Below are 19,999 nucleotides of genomic sequence, written 5' to 3'. Positions count from 1 at the left end.
GTAAATTATTGTTTTTTTACGTAAAGCGGGTAGCCGTGCTTTGTGACAGGGGCGTGGGTACCCCTTTTCCGGCCCAAGAAAATTTGGATGCTCCGTGGACTAACTTGTGGGAGCCCCTTTGAACGAGGTTTTATAAGGGATGGTTGGATGGGACTGATGGAGCTCGTCCCACGGTTGATCGAGAAGACGGAAGAATGTGAACGCGAAAGGGGTAGCCGCGGTTATCCCGCCGGGGAAGTTTGAGAAGAGTTGCGTCGGCAATAGTTTGTTTTAAGTAGCGGTATGGCTCGACGATCGGTCTGAATTGTCTAGTGCAGGTTGCTGCACAGGCAGTGTCACGTGCAGGTTACAGCACAGCCAGTTAGTTTATTTGTGTGATGTTGCAAGTGTTGTGTGCCACGGTGTGACGGCGAGGAAAACGCCAGAAGACAACCCGCCGACAAAAAGACGTCTCAGGCCTCTTCGAAGAATCTTCGGACTTCCCCACACCTAGAGCTAAGTGAATTTGACGAGACCGACGAAACCAACTGTTTAGCTAGGCAGCATGTGTGGCAAATTTTACTGTAACAAGCGGATATCACTTAGGCGCAATTTGTCGGGTAGCTTGTGTGGCAATTTTGAGTTCAAGGATCTGTGCAACTTGTTGGGTAGCCTGGGTGGCGATTTTAATTATGTTTTGAGTGGAAGTAAATGTGTTGTTCATGTTAGCTCTGTGTGTGTGTCCAATCGTTCGGCCACTGACCGTAATCCGTTTCACGCGCAGATTGCGAATCTCAATTAGCCACGGAGCTCCAGACTTTACTCAGTATCGTCTCATACCGACCCGAGCCCGTGACACACAGACCACAACAAAATCGAGCAGGCACAAAGGTCGGTGCCTGTTGAATGTACATCCAAAACAATTTGGTCGAATACCCTGTATTTACGGCGAAATCGATTTTTTGGTTTGCTGTCCGATCGTCCGCTTGAACCAGTGACGTCACGGTCAACTGTCGCTTTGGCTCTACTTGGCCTGTTTACTTGCTCGCAGTTTCGCAATCACCTGCAATCGTCAGGCTGAAAGCGAAATCGAGAGTCGCTCGTACGAGTACCGTTCTCTTCGTCTAAATTTGATCATCATGTTTTCCTTCAGCTGGTCAGTACACACAACTTCCTCTAAAGCGTCACTTTGTCAGAGATGCGGTGTGTGAGAATGCCGTGCTCCTCGCCGTAGCAGCAGGCACGCTAACAACAAAGATGTTTCGTATCAAGTTCCCAGTTGATTTCCTGCGTGATTGGGCAGTACGAAACCAGTGGTTGAGTGCTCTGAACTTATTAAAGCAACAGTCGTGTGTGCTTGAAGCATTTTGGGTCAGAATGTTACGGGGTCGTTCACCTAACTGCTGATTCGGACACGAAAAGTCGCTGAAAAGGGACGCGTCACCTGCCTTGTTCGACGACGAAAAACAGGATAGCACGAAAGGACGAAACTTGCAGGTAAGTGTCGACACGAGCTTACACACAATATGAACATCTGAACGACAAATGTGGGTCTGCTGAGCCCTATAGTCCGCGGTTGTATGTAAAACTACGCAGTTTCTCAGATAAGTTGACGGAATTTGTTTAGTAGCGTCTGATGACGAGGCTTTGACCGTCTTCACGGCACACCGTCAACCAAGTTCCGCGAACGCCGTCACAGTTAAAACTCGGTTTTTGGTTATGGCCGTCGTCTTTGCTGTCTGTTACGAAGCTAATTGCCGTAAGTATCTACGGCCGTAACTTTTACGGCCGTAAACGTGGCTGTCTGACAGGGGTGTAAGAAGTAGTGAACGCGTTTGCATGCGAAAGCCGTGTTTCTGGACGAGGCCCATGGGGGACCATGGTCGGGTTTGCCGTAGCGCTGATTGCAAATCATGTATGGTCACAGTGTAGGGAGCTCCCTTCGTCTGCTGCAATGGTATCGAATTTCGTGCGCGTTTGGCAGTGCGCCGAATAGTACAGTCATTTTTTTTAAATCTTCACCTTCTTAGTATTTGTTTCACAGTTAAAGGGGCACTAAAATGGAAAAACAAGTTCACTTCAAATTACGTTACACGCTATGTTAATTGCACACTTGTTGTCATTATTCGAAACTTCTTATTCCGTTACGAAGCTAAGAATTATACCGGACTCTTTCTTGCTTCGGCTCTAAGCAGTGAACGTCACTTTAGCTCGTGCATCGGGTGTTTTTAGTGCATGCTGCGCGTGCGCGTGCCTTCCACGCCATGAAGCAGTTCCGGCGAGTAACGTTGTGCGAGGAATAGAGGAATGGTGTCGTTGTCCGCTGGACGTGAAATTAATTATTGTTGTTAGTGTAACATTTGTGATAACTGTTGTGGGCTACAATTCAGTTTTTTAAATTCCGTGTTAGCGCCGCGAAGCAACTATGGCTATGAGCGGCGTACAGACGTGAACAGATTGAGAGAGGACAGCAAGAAGGAGTGGTGGACAGGGGGGTTAGTATGCGTCCTGGGCCGACTTCAGGGGGAACTGTGCCGACATTCGTTTGGAGAGTCTTCAGAAAACGCAGGGAAGACCTCAGACAGCACAGCCGGTGACAGGGTTCGAACCCGTGTCACCTCCCAGTCTCGGCGTGGAAAGCGATCATCCTAACCACTATGCCACGGGAGCTGGTGGCTACAATTCAGTAAGTCGGTATTGAAAAATGCAGCAATGCGCATCATGCCGCGCTTGTACGGAACACTACGGCCGGCTCCGTTCCAAATCCACACGCACACGATAGGCATGCGCCCGCTTCTCCTGCTGTCTGATTGGATGCCGCCAACCTTTGCTTCCTGGAGATCCCACTAGTTGCCGCGACACACGGCTGTTTTCATTGCGTTTTTCTTCTAAACGGTAGCGCTGTGTCAACTAATTTTGCTTGCACTACACTAATTGAAACACGGACTTTTATTTGGGAACCAGTTGTTTTTGAATTTTAGTGCTCCTTTAATTTCACAATTTGTAACAATAGTATCTTGAAAGCAAAACGAGTTTTGACCAGTATTTAGCAATCTACTCAAGCACGTTTCAAGGCTCGATACCTATAACTCTACTCATTTAGTTTTTTGTCTGTTACTCAGTAACTTCCTAGTTTATGTTTGTATCTGTCCAAGCTTGTCTCATAGGCGCTTGTTGTTCAGTTAAGCATAATGTGCAGGACTCGGTTAATTTTCGTCGTTTACGTAACTGCCAACCGAAGTATGCCGCACGCGTGTTACCGCTAAAAACTGATCAAGCATTTTAGAAACCAATATGAGTTTTGCTTTGGCGTGCGCGCTTTTGAACGGGTAGCAAAGCGAGAGCTCGGGAAACTAACGTTCACAAGGACAGTGGGTCATTAAACCGCATTTACGGTTCTCGACACAGAATAATGAAATCATTAATTAAAAGCGTGTAATATCTCACAGGTAACACATCTGTTTCTATGTGTTTCTAGTGCAGCAGCTTTGTGGGTTTTCCTGGATATTGCGATGGGAAAGACATTTTTGTATCCTTGTGCTCTGTCTTGTCTGAAGACGCTTCTTCAGGACCTCAGGAACAGCCATTTGCTCTGCGTGCCAGTGTTCCGTGTAATTCGACGAAACAGTAACACTGGAGGTGTGGACTATTATATGTTACTTACTCTTTTCGAAAAGTACATTCTGTAGTGTGAAAGTTGCTTACCTTCTCCATTCCTCTCTGGAAAAGTAACTCGAAGTGATCGTGGTCGTGCAGGATGTCGAAGACATATGACATCTCACTGTACCTCCGAATACCAGTGAGGAGCCGGACCTTCGGGACAATGATACGTCATTACACTGCGTAATCGCAGGACTACAAAACGTGTCACGCATCGCATCCAGTTCTCCCATGGAGGATGTTAGGGCACATTCCTCCTTCATGCCCAAAGACCCAATCCAAATAACGCGACTGAGTGCAGTGGAATAATAGAAATATCATATGAGGAACGATAAATTGACAAGTTTCATACAGGGAACTAATATACCGAGGCCCCTTCCCGCTGCAAAATAATGATTGCCATGGCAGACTCTTGAAACCCTTGTGTGAAATTCGTATCCACGAATCAAGAGCCGAAATCATCCTGATCTCTCAGAGAATAACAGGTCCTCGTGCACATTACGTGCACAAGGACCTGTGATGAGATATCACATGGTGCGATATCTCATAGATGAGATATTAGAATGATAATGTCATTATTTTCAGCTATTGAACATAAAGAAGTAAGACGTACCAAGAGGGGGAACTCATGATTGGCGACTAGACACATTGCGAGCTTGCGACACCGGTGAAGGGTCCGTGAAATGCCTTCCATGAAACACGATACGGAGAAGCAGTCGTGCGCCCTGATGCACAGCTCCACTTCAATCGAAAGACCTGCATTAAAAAGTATGATTCTCTCACTAAAAAGCTTATTTCTGTGTTTAGTTATCTGTGCGTTGGTGGACAAGCTGTATTACAAACCCATTTCATTTGCTATAATGCATATTTCAATCGCTCAGTGAAATTTTCATTACAGACAGTGGTTCAACGAATATTAGGCAACATGAAGTTCAACATGAAGTTGCCAAACACCATAGAAACACCTCCAGGATGGTCTTGTGAATGTTTCATTTCGCTCACGAATAGTATTTATGCTCAATGAAACTCCAACCAACAGAATCTAGACTTTTTCGCAACTTCGTAATCGACGAAATAATTCATTTCGTTTCTCAATTTAATTTGTATCTCCCGAAAAATGCGTCGTCTGCAAAGCGTCCCTGTTAGCATCACGTTAGTTTGTACATCAGCTTAAATGATTTTTATGTTGTTATCACTTCGCGTGCCATCTTGCAGGTACAGCGTATTGAATGCACACCTTTTGAGTCGCCGTCAAGAGCTCGAAGATCAGCCTTGCGTGCCCTCAGAAGTAGGTTACCGAGCTCGGCCGGATCTTGACACAGTTGAAGTACGTTTTCAAAATCTTCTAGTATATCCTTCTGACCACAACCGGGGTTTCCTGCAAAAAAGTCGCTTAAAATTACAACTGGTTTACAATTTGTCCTGTCGTGAGAGGTTATTGCGAAACTTTAGTTTTCTCACAACGCCACCAAAGAGCACCGCATAAAAATTCCACTCGATTTCACACTCACAAAGATTTCCGCTCGACAAATCCCAATCATTCCGATGCGTCGTGGACAGGGAAGGGTAACGGTAACGATAACGGAAACAGAAACGGTATATTACCGAAATTGGAGATGGTAACGATAACGGAAACGGAAACGCATACCACGGTCCTCCATTACCGGAAACAGAAACGGAAACGAATTTATCGTCCGGTATTGAATTCGGATAATGGCTATTCCTGTTATGCGATGACACTTGAGTGACTTTTCATTTTTTTTGCTTTTGTATTTTGATGACTCCATTCCCTGTAATGCTCTAAGTACTACTCGAGAGCATGGGAAGAAAGCGCAAATTGGATCTCGTGGGTGCATCCCTCACTTACCACGCCCCAGTCCTCATGCCTCCATGACATCAACACATGACTATACTCCTTCATAGCGTGAGGATGCCAGCCTATGATTTTTAGTTACTTATCTTGTACTTTTTTTTCTTTTCACTGTGGCCATGGCAGTATTAGTTACTATTGAGAGCGTCCGCTTATGAACGCGACATTGAATGAAAGTTAAGCCCGTCTTGAGCTGCTGGACTCCGAGTGATTGAAGACTGAAAACATGTTCCTGCATATATATTTTTTTTATCTTGCAACATGTGCGCATCCCAACGACGTAAAATTACTTGTGTAGTGTGTACGCGTGACACCTAAGCTACACTTGGGGAAAGCAGGGCGCTGATAGAGCCGGACAGGCTGTCCTCCCGCATCTCTGTAACAACGATTCCATTACCGGAAACAGTAATGGAAACGAAATTGAAAGGCCGGTATCAGAAACGGACAACAGAAACGAAAATATAGCAGTAACGAAAATGGAAACGGTAACCAAAATACGTCCGTTATCCTTCCCTGGTCGTGGATGCCTGTATAGCGACCTGCAAGCTTGACTTAGTCTATGCGTGTCCCTTCGAGCCCAATGGGTCCTGCACACGAGAGGGTGTACTGTGAGGCTTACAGTGAGCGATACTCTTTTTCTCTCTCTTCTTTTTTACGGTGGCAGCTGTATATGCGGAGTTGAGCATCTGATAGCGTGCGTGCGCTGTCCGTCGCAGATGTCGCCGCGCGGTGAGTCACGCAAGCAGCTCCCTGCAAAGGTGGTGTGATGCGACATGTGACTTGGGTATCATGTAAAGTGTGGTGATGGAGGTTGCGGGAGTGGAAAGCGCCCCCCCCCCCCTCGGTAGCTCAGTGGGTAACGTGTTGGCTTGATGAGCTCAAGATCGCAGGGTTCAAGCCCGGCCGAGAACGGTAGCAACGTGGAGGAGGCAAACATTGCTTCCAGCTCCGTGTGTCGGAGATTTCCGGCGCACGTCAAAAGAACCCCAGGTGGTCTAAATTATCCGCAGCCGACCGTGCGGCACATGCAACTTGTCGCCATACTATAGGCAGACAAACCATACGTGTAACATCATGGCACCATTGTTATGAATTTGGGAGTGGAAAGCACAAGCAGTCAGGCCTTTAGCCGGCGGCATCGGGTGGATAGTGTGGACGCAATGGGTTGGGAAAAATGGACTTTAGTGTTGTCTCTTCAATCACACAACCAACATGCAGGACGGGCTCTTCTATCGGTGACGTTCTGGCCCGAAACGTGGACACCACTATACTCGCGGCTACATAGTACAGTCAACGGTTCTGGTCAACGGTTGTACCCCGTCTCCCTTGTCTTGCGTATTTGCAATACGAAACTGTTGAGAAAACATTCTTAAACATCTGAACAGGGTTCGAGTTGCAATGCTTTTATGTAACAGATGATTCCAAAATATTAACATACTATATTTTAAAGTGCCACTACGGACTAAATTTCGTGTCTTCAGAATTCTACCAAAGTTATGTTACTGAAATCTTCTTGTCTCACTTTACATTCCTGCAAGATTTGACTCTATACGTGACGCGAAAGTTAGAGAAAATTAATTTTGATTTTTGAGAACTGTGAAATCATGTTATGCCCCGACGGAACACCCGGCTCTCACCTGGCAACGTTGTTGCCCTTCGCGTCTTCCGACGGGGCTCACTTTGACCCCACGCGACTCGTCTCGATCACGTGCCATATCCTGCGACCTTGGAGAAAACACAAGGAGGGTGAGGGCATCTCTCCAATTTTTCTTTGCATTTTCCCCCTCTTTCGATCAGCGTCACGTGAGTTTGCCACGTGACCCTCCCCGGACTCCGGTATCGTTGCAAGGAGACGAGCGCTCTCTCCAGAACATGACATCCCTGCAATTTGTGGGCTACAAATAACGTCACCTGCTCCTCGCATCATCGAAACTCGTGGAGGTCAGTAGATCTTCAAAAATTGAGAGAAATTCACAACGTTGAAAACAGGATTGAAATTTCGCGTAAAGAATCCTGGAGGTACCTTCTTTTCATGGACTAAATAAAATAAAGGCCGTTTTCCAAGTTCGGAGTGGCACTTTAAAAACACAGAGAAAGAATCCTGCTAAAATCTGCCCAAAATGCGTAGCGACACAGCTGTCGCTGTATTTCACCTGCGAGCACGAAAGGTTGCACAGCTGCTCGTGTTTTTCGTGAGCACCGCAGACCACGACCGTTCTGAAAACCCCTTTCAACAACCCCATCCGAATGAGTAAGATTGATGCGCCGATCAGGGGCACGTTGTCTCGTCATTCGCACTTGTTCCTATAGCAATGGGGCTGCCACATGACATTTTTTCTGCGCTCCTTGGGATGTCGTTGGTGGTCAGGTCCCTTTCGCACCAGTACTCACAGGAGGTTGTCACCAAAAGGTAAAGAGCGACGTCGTTGCAACGAGGTAACTTCTGCAGACTTCGTTGCTGGCCACGTCGCTTTCACCACGATGCAAACGCGAGGTGTCGGGAACGGCCAAGTCTCGGTGGCGATAAATTTGCCGTCCTTTTGCTGGGGTGTCGTCGTAGACATGGCGGGCTGCCGCGCTTTTCTCGCTAGTGATGGCTCATGTGAACTGGAAAAACTTCACGTGCTTCGGCTGTATCACTGTGCTGTATCACTGTTACTGCTAGAGAATACTATTTGACGCACGCCAGTGCAGTTGAAGAAGGTGCGCGTACCGAATAATTTTCTACTGAAATGCGCGATTCCTAACGTTATTGTTATTAACGTTAGCCTCATTGTTGAGCACCATTTACATACAGCATCTCAAATGGTCTCTACCCACTGCAATGTGTGCTTTTGCTGTGGGTCCTAAAAATATGGATTATGAATTTATGATTCAGTCTGCCAAGGAGCTTATTAGCGTAACCCGATAACTCAATTTGTTTAATTATTTGCACTCTGAAGCTCATTATATTTTCATCAAACTACAAAGAGCAATTGCATCGCGCAGACCTTTTAGGCAATACTTGAGGCGCCTTTAAGTCTCTCGCCATCTCACTATGTCCTCTTTGTCCAAATCTAACTCATCAACGCCTTTGTCTTTAAAAAATATGCTCACTCTTCTGGACAATTAATCTGAATAGAAGCGATCTTGAACAATGTAGAGAGTCTGCTAATAAGAACTCTCCAAAAGTACACATGAGGAACACAATGTATGCTATGTGCATGCTATACCTCACCTCGTGAACCGATGGCAGCCACAGTCTTGTCAAAGAGGAGTCTGGTGACATCTCGCTCGGGGATATTGTACACCATAATTACATCCTTGGCAAGCGCCATACGGTCGGCACACTGGAGAAGTCGATCCAGCAATGATATTGTGTGCATTTCTCCCGCCACTTCTTGGTATGGCCGCGAGAGTGCCTGGAAATGGGCCAGTCAGGTACATGTGAGAAAAAATAAAGGCAACAGTTATGTTTCTCAATCCGCTTCGTTCTTGTCTTAGCGCGCAAACTCAGCTAAATTTGTCCTTCTACCTGCGGGAAGGTGAGCCAAAACAGAGATGAGTTCCTAATAACATTGACTGGAGCACGTGCGTAGACGATAAGTTGATAACGTCGCCGCGTCATTCTTCTCAACACAGATGCCCACTAATCATGTGCTACAGGCAGGGCCGGCGAAAGGGGGGGGGGGGGGCGAGTAAGGCGACCGCCTTAGGCCCCGCGCACGAAGTCCTCAGCCTGGGATTAATTTTTTTACATATCAAGTATGCATTTAATCGTGTGAAACAGGCCCCGCGATGTGCCTTTGCCTCAGACCCCGCACACCCCTAGCACCGGCCCTTGCTACAGGCATAAGATGTTATAGCGATAATAGTAGAATGCGGATAATAATGGGTGTTTCACCTTCTGAATCGGTCACGTTTGCTTTCTCAGCTCTTGGTACGAAACATGTTTTCACGATAGCCCAACACAAGTGCCTTATTCTCATGCATAAACTCTCGCATAACATAGTCCAAGTCCATAGTCCATACTCTGTGAATTTTTCCACTGGAATGTACACTTTAAAGAATAAAACCTTCGTGTTAAATTACCACACACCCACGCACCAATTACGGCCTTTATTCCCTTCGATATTTTGCAGCAAAGAATTGGAACACGCTGTAAATAGAAGTTAGGGGGCAGGTAGTTTTAACATGTTTAAACGTATGCTTTCAGGTGTGATGTGACTTTCTTTGTTTATCATGTTTTTGTTATCATGATGTTGGTATTGTGCTATCTATGTTCATCAAGTTTTGTGTCAGTATTTTGTATATTTTGAATGCAAAATAGGATCGCAACACAGGGTTCCCTAGCGGTCCTATCAATATCATGTACGAAAATGGTATGGCAATAAAAAGGAATCCAATCCAAATTGGTTTTGTGTTGCATATAGGTTACGGCACATATGCCGGCAACAGAGTTAGCAGTCACTTGCGCAGTAAAATTACGGAAATACTTCTTATAGTGTACACAATACATATCGATTGCTCTGTGGCGACCTGTGTGTAGAGGACGGTGGTCTTCCTCTACATGCGCCCCGACCGGCGATGATGGTATGCCACGGAGGGGCGATGACGGTGGCCTATCTCCATGGCCGCGCCGGTGGAACTGAAGCCGGTGCTCCACGCGCGTGGCCATCGTTGTCGTCGTCGTCGTCGCCCGCTACAGGGGTCCCCCGGCCGTCAGATGCGTTGCGGGCGCATCGCAAGAGCTGGAGTTAACGGGCGACCGTGGTAGGCGTATAGACGTGGTGACGCGTGGTCGAACAGGGGCACGGCACACGTTGGCGGCGTTTCAGAGGGGATGAGGACGGGAACAGCATCCGTGTGTAGGTAGTCATCCTTGTGGTAGGTGTGGACGGGAACAGCGATCCGTCGCAGAGAGAGTGAGGCGCTCGGTGTCGTGGTCCTGGGGTGCCGCGACCGGCACGGGAGCCGAAGCTCGATAGTCCCAGGTGGAGTGAGTGAGGTGCCGAGACGGGCTTAAGCGTGCCGAGGCGTCGGCTGCCGCGACTGCCGCAACCGGCAGGTGAGCGCAAGGCTCGAGTGTCGCGGCCGGCAGTGAGAAGCGTGAGAAGACTTGAGCGAAGAGAGAAGCGTACGTGAGAGAGAGCGAAGAGTGCGGTAGGAGTGAAGGTGGGCCGTGTGTGCCGGAGGTAGTGCTGCTCGATGGCGTGGTCAGAAATTTGGGATCGTGAAGGGCCGAATTGCTCCGGACGTGATGTTCTTTGTCCGGGTCACCAAATGTAGAGGACGGTGGTCTTCCTCTACATGAGCCCCGACCGGCGATGATGGTATGCCACGGAGGGGCGATGACGGTGGCCTATCTCCATGGCCGCGCCGGTGGAACTGAAGCCGGTGCTCCACGCGCGTGGCGATCGTTGTCGTCGTCGTCGTCGTCCGCTACACTGTGGACGACGACGATGCTACCGCGCGCTGGCTCGTCAGCCCTGGACTGTAGCCACGGATGGAGAAGCACACCCGAGCAGCGCCTCCTCTATTACTCAATGCCTTTCCATTTGGTCAGAGGTGCCGTACTGCGCATGCGTATTAGTTCACGTTCTCTCGTTTGACGGCGCCACTACCCTACACCCAGGTCTGACGCGCGCTGACGTCACCTGCCGCACATGTTCGTGTTTTGATGTTTTCTTGTAATCACTCGCAAGGAAGTGCTTGCTGCACACAACGGAACAGTTCGAAGTAGTGTTCGGCTCCCAATCTTTCCTCGATATCACTTTCTACCACTTCTTTCGTAACGCGAGATCCGCAGACACCTCGTGAAACTATACCCCTTGCTCCTCTTTCTTGGTCTCAGAAGTAAAAAAATGGCAGAAGGCAGTACGCAGTACCGCATTTTTCGAAACGTTCGAAACCGCACTTATCGAAATCAGACAAGAGCGCAGAGCAGACGACAAGGGGTATAGGGAAGTGGCGCCCTCTACGTGCCCTCCGCGGAAAAAGGGAAGCGACTCGGCGCATCTGCAAATGGACAGGCATTGAGTAATAGAGGAGGCACTGACCCGAGACATTGTATCATCGCTGATCAGGACTCATCCAGGGGAACGCCATCTCCCCTACATTTGGTGACCCGGACAATGAACACCTCAATCCGATGAACAATTCGGTCATTTACCATCCCAAAATTGGACAACGACCACCGTCATCAGGTATCAGGATCCGCACACCTGCTCAGAAAGCAGACGATGGCGTTAGGGCCCGCCCGGTGAGCCTACCACTGATGCCGATTGTAAAAGGCTGGATCGCGGATAGGGAGCGCGAGCGTCGGGCCACCGGCCGCCATCTTACTGTACCCAAAACAGTCGCCGTAGCGACTGTCAGCGCCAGCGCAACAGACATCAAAAACCGACACAGCCAGCCACAGTGTCAGAGACATCAAGAAGAACTTCCGGCCGGATCAAAACAATGGGTGTACGCGCTCCGGCTGCTTTGTCATCGTTTGTAATCTCAGTTAAATAAAACCATCTGTAAAAATGTTACGCTGGTCACCCCTGTTTAGAGATGTATAAGCCAGATGGCATCACCCCTCACGGGCGCATCATATAACACCCCTGCTCAGACGCCCTCTGTACGCTCCACAAATATATATATAGTGTGCACGCAAGTGTACCTCTCTCTCTGTACGCAGCAATGTAATCAACCAGTTATACAGTTCAATAAACGTCCCTAAGGACACGAAACATGGTGTCAGAAGTGGGGTGTCACCTGCATCACCTCATCTAGCAAGGTGTAACAACAGCGGCTTTCCGACGGAACAGAAGTTCGAGTGCCGATCGTGAGCACGACGTTTTGAAGACGCCTTTGATTTCGCGCGCCCGCCCAGCAAGGTAGGCTTGTCATATAGTTTCGGAATGGCGAATGCCAAAGTTGAAACGCCGCAAGGAATGTGCTTTAAAGGTGACATCGCCACAGAATGGAAGTCTTTCAAACAACGCTTCAAACTATACTTACTAGCAACAGGAGGCAGTAAAAAATCGGATGCAGAGAAGGTTGCCTTATTCTTATCGCTTGGAGGCACAGCTCTTATTGATGTCTATAACACGCTTGACTTCGGAGAGGCCACCGAGGCAACACCAGAGCCAGATTTAGTGTGGAACACGGTTATAGAGAAGCTTGACAAGTATTTTGCGCCTAAGGAAAACGAAATCCAAGCACGGTACTCCTTTCGCTGCCGAGTTCAGGGCATTGATGAGGCCTTTGATACGTTCTTAACGGACTTGAAGCTGCGTGCCAAAGCATGTAATTTTCAAGCACTAACTGACAAAATGATACGAGACCAAGTTGTCTCCGGGGTTCAAAGTAACGCTCTACGAACAGACATTTTGAAGCACGTGGATCCAACCCTTGACAACGTAGTTAACATATGTCTTGCACATGGGTCAGCGGCAACGCAACTGAAGGCATTCCAAGACAACTCACCTGCGAAACGAACCGAGAGTGTCATTAACGCCATACGATGCAAAGAACAGCGTTCCAAAACGAAGCCAACTCAGACAGGTAGCAACGGAAACAAGAAGGAAGTGCAGAACTGTCGCTATTGTGGGGGACGACATAAGCGGCTGAGAAGTGAATGCCCAGCTTGCACTAAAATTTGTGCAAAGTGCGGTAAAAAGAATCATTTTGCAAAAGTATGCAAAGCGGGCAAAGTTGACGGTTTGCAAGAAGACAGTCCCATTAGTTCTGAAGAGGAAGTGCTTCACGTATCCACAAATAATGACAAGAAACGAATATTCGCAACTATGCTACTTGAAGATGGCAGCGCAGTGAAATTCCAGGTAGACAGCGGAGCAACCTTGAACGTGATACCTGCGAAGTTCGTTGAAGGCAGGAAGCTGAGCCCAACAACAACAGCTCTGAGAGCTTGGAATAGGAGTACGGTTACACCAGTCGGAACCTGCCAACTCTGGATAAGGAATGTAAAGCAACGAAAGACTCGCTCTCTCGTTGAATTTGTTGTGGTAAAAGAAGATTACACACCTCTACTCGGCAAGGATGTGTCCGAAAAAATGGGTCTTCTCACTTTTAACTATGACCTCGTGTCACAAGTATATGAGGAGACAGCTATCCTTGACAAGCACAACGATGTGTTTAATGAAGAACTTGGACATTTGTCAGGAAAGGTACATCTGACCGTGGACCCAACTGTACAATCACAACTATGCACCACCAGCAGAGTGCCGGTGAACATTAAGGCTGGAGTCAAAAAGCTACTTGACAAACTCGAAGCTAACGGTGTAATCACCTCTGTAGATGAGCCGACCCCGTGCGTGAACAGAATGGTCACTGCAGAAAAGAAGTCGGGAGAAATGCGCATCTGCATAGATCCACAAGCCTTAAACAAAGCATTGCAAAGAGAGGTTCATCCTCTGCCAGTGCTTGATGACCTCTTGCCAGATCTTGCAGAGGCAAAAGTGTTCTCCAGGTTTGATCTCAGAAACGGATACTGGCACTGCGAACTCAACGAAGAATCAAGTTTGCTGACAACTTTTCAAACGCCATTTGGAAGAAAGAGATGGCTCAGACTGCCATTCGGGTTGAAGGTCAGCAGCGAAATATTTCAGAAGCGTCTTCAAATGGCACTACAGGATATGCCTGGTGTAGTCTGTGTGGCCGACGACATTCTAGTCTACGGCGTAGGTTCCACTCAAGGACAAGCGCAAGAAGACCACGATAATAAGGATGAGAAGCTGCTAAATCGATGCCGTCAAGAGGGCATCAAACTCAACAAAAGGAAATGTGAGCTTAACAAGGCAGAAACTCTCTTTTTGGGACACAGACTTACAAAGGAAGGTCTTGCAGTAGACACAGACAAGGTGAAGGCAATTACAGGGATGCTACCACCTCAAGATGTGCAAGGAGTGCAACGATTCTGCGGCATGGCTAACTATCTTTCGCGGTATATGCCACGTCTGTCCAGCGAACTAGAACCGTTGCGGAGAGTAACCATGAAAGATACGCCATGGATATGGGGAGCTGAGCAAGATGCAGCCTTCAACAAGGTCAAGAGCATGGTTACGCAAACCCCAGTGCTTGCATACTACGACAACAAAAAGGAGTTGACTATACAATGTTGTCCATATGTGTTGCCAGCAAAGACGGACTACAGGCGCAGTCCTGCTACAGGAAGGAGATCCATTGGAATTTGCAAGCAGAGCTCTAAGCCAACCAGAGACCAGATATGCTCAGATTGAGAAGGAGATGCTCGCAATCAAATTCGCCCTGCAGAGGTTTCACCAACACACTTATGGAAGAAAGACAACGGTCATTACTGACCACAAGCCTCTACAAGCAATCAAACAAAAGTCGCTCGCACAAATGTCCCGACGACTACAAGGAATGATGCGTCAGGTACAAAGGTACAACGTAGACATTGTCTACCAACCAGGAAAGATGGTCGTCATTGCAGATACCCTCTCACGAGCATACCTCGAGCAAGACACTGAAAATGAGGAAGCGCCCATTGTGAATGTTATCACACACATACCAGTACGTCCGGCAACGCTGGAAAAGGTGCGCAAAGCCACAGCAGGCGACGCGCCATCCCAAGTACTTGCGGAAATGATAACAACGGGATGGCCAGACGATAAAGCGAAGGTCCCACCGGAAGCGTTACCATACTTTACGTTTCGCGAAGAGCTGAGTGTGGAAGACGGACTACTATACCGAGGACAAAGGCTGGTAATACCAAAGGAAATACGAACGGAGATCAAACAGAAGCTTCACGCGTCCCACATGGGCATTGAAAGTTGTCTCCGGCGAGCAAGAGAATGTGTATACTGGCCGGGAATCAGCGCTGAACTGAAAGAACTTGTACTAGCTTGTGACATTTGCCAGGCACACATGACAAAACAACAAAAGGAACCGCTGATGTCCCACCCTGTTCCAGCAAATCCCTGGGAGAAAATAGGCATGGACTTAATGGAATGCGCAGGACGTCATTTTCTCGTCACGGTCGACTACCTCGGCAACTTCTGGGAAGTGGACGAACTCCGTTCCACAACGAGTGACGCAGTTATCAGAAAGCTGAAAGCTCACTTCGGCAGATATGGCATTCCGCTAACAGTGTTCACGGATAATGGACCCCAATTTGCCAGCCAGCAGTTCGCCCAGCTCGCGAATGAATGGGACTTTAGGAATCACACGAGCAGCCCACACTACCCGCAATCAAACGGCATGGTGGAGTCTGCAGTGAAAACTGCGAAGAAACTAATAACGAAAGCACTCGAGAGTGGGCGAGAACCACAGCTAGCTTTCCTTGACTACAGGAACACACCCCAGCAAGGAACACAAGTGTCGCCCGCACAAGCATTTCTAGGGCGCAGAACGCGAACCACACTACCTACAACGGAGGTCCTCTTGCAGCCGAGGTATGGGACACCACAAATAGCAAAGCAAGCACAACAAAAACGAAGTGTCACTTACTACAACAAGAGTGCGAAGCAGCTCAGTGAGCTACAACCAGGACAGACTGTACGAGTACATCCAGTGGCAAGCACGAGCAAATGGAAGCTCGGGACAATTACGAGAAAATGTGGACCACGTTCATACGAAGTTCGCAGCGAGGGCCAACTTCTCAGACGCAATCGCGTACATCTACGTGAAGTCCCTAACCACGAGAAGAAGCCCAATGAACCAATATCCATCTCTCAAAGATGCAGTCGACCGAACCAACCTCTGTTGGACCACAATGACCTGCTGGACACAGAAGACAGCGCTTGCAACACCCCTCCAACAATACAAAAGGAGGAACAGCACCGGCCTACAAGAGATCGAAGACCGCCCCGCCGTTTCAAGGACTTTCTGTTTCACCAAACTTGCAGTTATGTTGCATTTATTTAAAGAAGACACGCGATTTCTTTCAAAGGGGAGGATGTTTAGAGATGTATAAGCCAGATGGCATCACTCCTCACGGGCGCATCATATAACACCCCTGCTCAGACGCCCTCTGTACCCTCCACAAATATATATATAGTGTGCACGCAAGTGTACCTTCCTCTCTGTACGCAGCAATCTAATCAACCAGTTATACAGTTCAATAAACGTCCCTAAGGACACGAAACAACCCCAGGGAAACCGCTAACATGGCGCAGCACGACAGGATTGACGACAGATCTCAGCCGTGAGTAAAGTTTCAACGTGTTTCATTTCATCATTTCGTTTCATCGAAATGCCGACACCCACGAGGCTACAGACGTAAGAAACATGGCAGAAAACGGCTCGAACGATGATTTCCGCAACGAAATACTGGAAATCAAGGAGCAAATACGTGCCATCACGGAGGCATTGAATGCCTTGACGAACGCAACAAAAACGAGCGGAACGCAACACGAAGCTCTGCCGAATAACGAACAACCCAACGACGAATCGGCACAAGCAACGTCAACCTCCGCATCCCACACGTCATGTCCACTGAACGTAACGGACAATACGGGCATCATCGAAGCTTTAGTGAACACCTTACAACGTCCCTCGCAGCCGTTCCAAGTCCACTCCACGGGTGACACGTGCGCCGCTATCCCAACCTTCGCTGGCGACGAGTCCCAAAGACTGGATCTTGGAGGTCGAACGAATCGCATCACTGGCGAACTGGACGCCAAACCTGACTATGCTCAACGCAATGACACGTCTTCGTGGCGCAGCCCGTCATTGGCAACGATCGTACGGTTGTCTCATACACGACTGGGACACGTGGAAAAGCGCGATTACAGAACGCTTTCACCGAAAAATGACGCTCCAAGCTTTTCTTGATTATCAAAAGGAGCGAAAGTTGCGACGAAACGAAACCATAGTCCAGTACATATACGCCAAAAACGCCATGCTGGAAAACGTCCCACATAGACTGGACGCTGTGTAACGCATTTCTCTGATTCTTCACGGGATCGAGGACGACAGATGGGCCAACCCTCTCACCACGTAATGCTGCAAATCAGTGCTCGAACTTGTCGACTGTGCTGCCATGCTCGACACTCGTCGATATGTCGTCCCTCAGCCATAATCTCAACGTGGCAACCAGGAAGATGACAGAACGTCCAAAGAAGATTACAACGCCTACACACCTGGGCACACGGACAAGACGCCTCGAAAGACTGTAGGCAACGTATGCTTCAACTGCAACAGCCCAGGGCATCTTGCTCGAGACTGTCCCGAACCGAAAACTGCAGCGACAACACGAGTTGAACAGAAACGTGCAGCCAAAGAAAAGGAAACCGCTCAACGTTACCAGTGGCCTCACCTACCAAAGAGTGCACACTGTTTCCTTCACTCAAGCTCAAAACATTACCACTCATTGATGCCACTCTAAAAGGGACTCTGACCAGAAGTTCGACAAATATTTCGTTTGCATCTATTACGAAGGTATAATATGCCTCCAAGCCACACGCGAAATATTTTGGCTGTGCGCGGAGGCAAAGTTTGCCAAACAGGGAGCTGAAAACCGGCTTCGCTTTTCCCCCTCAACTCGCGCAATCGGGGCCGAAATCTAGCCTCTTTGCAGTGGACATCCGCCAATTTCCGTGTGCGTGACGAAGTCACGAGGGCCACGTTTCATTGGGCGCCCGGACCGGAAGTTCTGTTGTTAGTGAGTCTGTGAGAGCGCCGGCATCCGTCCGGAATGCCCGATCGGGCAATATGGACGTCGAAGGCAGAAATGCGGAGACTTCGAGCCCGGAACTTCTTTCTGACCTTTCTGCGATCGAGACATCGAGAAGAAAATTCTGCGTGCTGAACAGCTCGGTAGGCTTTCGAAACGTCGCCGATGCCGCGAATGCGAGACGAAGTTAGAGCTCTACGAACATCAGTTACAGATGAAGCAAACAGCATGAGTCGCCTGTCTTCAGGTAAGCGATGAGCTTCTTAACGCACACTGTGATCGAACATGTAAACGTTGGCAGAAATTTCGTGTTCTGATATCTAATGCGCACTTGCTGTTCATGGTGCCGGTGTGGCTGGTGTGTCATAATGCCGAAGGAGATCGAATGCTTGTGCTGCAAGGAGCTCGAAAACACTGCCGAATGACTGCAGTATGAGTGCATTACAACCCACAAAGATTTCAAACTTCTATTCTTCAATATGACTGTCCTGAAGGTCGCATATTGAACTCCGTGGGCACGCGAACCTATGAGCGACTGTATTCACAAGTAAGTCACATGTGTCCTTGTCGAACGATGTTAAAATTTGGGCGCCCAAAACTGGTTTGGTCCTGCAATAGAGGCGTTAAAAACTCCAGTACAGGGCGCAGCACATAAAAAGGCTCTACAGTACACGACTCTGAACTGGAGAAAACCAATATAGGCAATTTTGTAATTGTCAGTGTGCTGTGTCCTGAGTCACGTTTTTATGTATTGCCCTGTGCATAAGGTTTTAGCGTAGGTTTTTAGCGATATTGAGTGTTCTTGATTGTCGATTCAGTGAAAAGTAAAACAACTTTGGGTTCTAAAAGAACACAGCATGTGTAGTAATGTACAAGGTGTGGGCAGGTAAACTGCAGTTACTCTCAGGTACATGTAGAAATGACAATGCACACACACTGTACTGTAACCGGTTACCTATTTGCCTAAACTATATTTTATGTACATCTGTGTAGACGATGCAGATACACTGCGTATCGCCAGTTTGCAAGGTGAGTATGGCACAAGCTTGGAAAAAACAAGATCATGGTCATCCCAGCCTGTGCAGTGAAGAGGGTCTGGCAAGCCTTTCCCACAGAAAATGCCACAGGCTTCAAGTACCCAAGATCCTAACTGGGGGTACCTCTTCGCACAGCTCGTCTATCACATTTAAAATAATTCAGCATCTGTATTTAGGATGATCTATAGCTCTCAGGATGATGCATGGTTCATGAGTTCAACATGTTGTGTTGAAACACAACACTAGTCCTTTTTAATGAGTCTTGCGGAATGATAGATGAGCACTCCTTTCGTGACATTGTGTACCATTGCTACAGTGAACAATTTCTTGAGCAAGACTGATGAACGAACAAAAAATAGAGTCTTGTCTTCCAAATATGTATGTTCCTTATAACTTCCGTATTTGTTAAGTGACCCATGTTGATGTCCCCCCTCATGTAATGCCTTCAATGGCCTTTGAGATATATTCATAAATAAATAAATATCAAAACCGGAAAAAGATGTAACACGTATCCTCTCTTTGTGTGAATGATACATAGACATTCTCAGAAGATTTGTACATAGTCACACTTTGCCTCATTTTGCATAAAGCCTAGTTCCACCTCTTCATCTCCGCATCTTCGATCTCCAAAGCAGTACAAGGCTAAAGTAATCAGTTACTACATAAAAAGAAGGAGGGGAGGAAAACAAATGCTGGCACATCTAAAATTCGAAGAAACCCTGGTACTTTCACGGGGCTACTCACGGCTCAGTGCTGGATCAGATCCCGATGGAAAACAGCTTTTCTGAGCCTCAGTGATAGATTCCCTTGATTGCACTGACTGTGAGG

At 47.9% G+C, this 19,999-nt stretch overlaps 1 protein-coding gene across 3 annotated transcripts in view; it reads right to left on the bottom strand.

Annotated features, from left to right (window-relative positions):
- LOC135375679 (spatacsin-like) overlaps positions 1 to 19,999 on the bottom strand; it is a 504,414-nt gene that overhangs the window by 49,348 nt on the left and 435,067 nt on the right. For all 3 annotated transcript variants that reach the window (XM_064608337.1, XM_064608338.1, XM_064608339.1), the window contains 4 exons: positions 8,727 to 8,910; positions 4,877 to 5,017; positions 4,253 to 4,395; positions 3,685 to 3,792 (listed from right to left, as the gene is read on the bottom strand). In XM_064608337.1, coding sequence (XP_064464407.1) covers positions 3,685 to 3,792; positions 4,253 to 4,395; positions 4,877 to 5,017; positions 8,727 to 8,910 — 576 coding nt within the window. The remainder of the gene's footprint in view (positions 1 to 3,684; positions 3,793 to 4,252; positions 4,396 to 4,876; positions 5,018 to 8,726; positions 8,911 to 19,999) is intronic.

The sequence above is a fragment of the Ornithodoros turicata genome, unplaced genomic scaffold (genome assembly GCF_037126465.1).
Source record: "Ornithodoros turicata isolate Travis unplaced genomic scaffold, ASM3712646v1 ctg00000915.1, whole genome shotgun sequence".
Classification (NCBI taxonomy): domain Eukaryota; kingdom Metazoa; phylum Arthropoda; class Arachnida; order Ixodida; family Argasidae; genus Ornithodoros; species Ornithodoros turicata.
The sequence above is the reverse complement of the archived record's forward strand: the minus strand, read 5'-3'. Positions and strand labels throughout refer to the sequence as shown.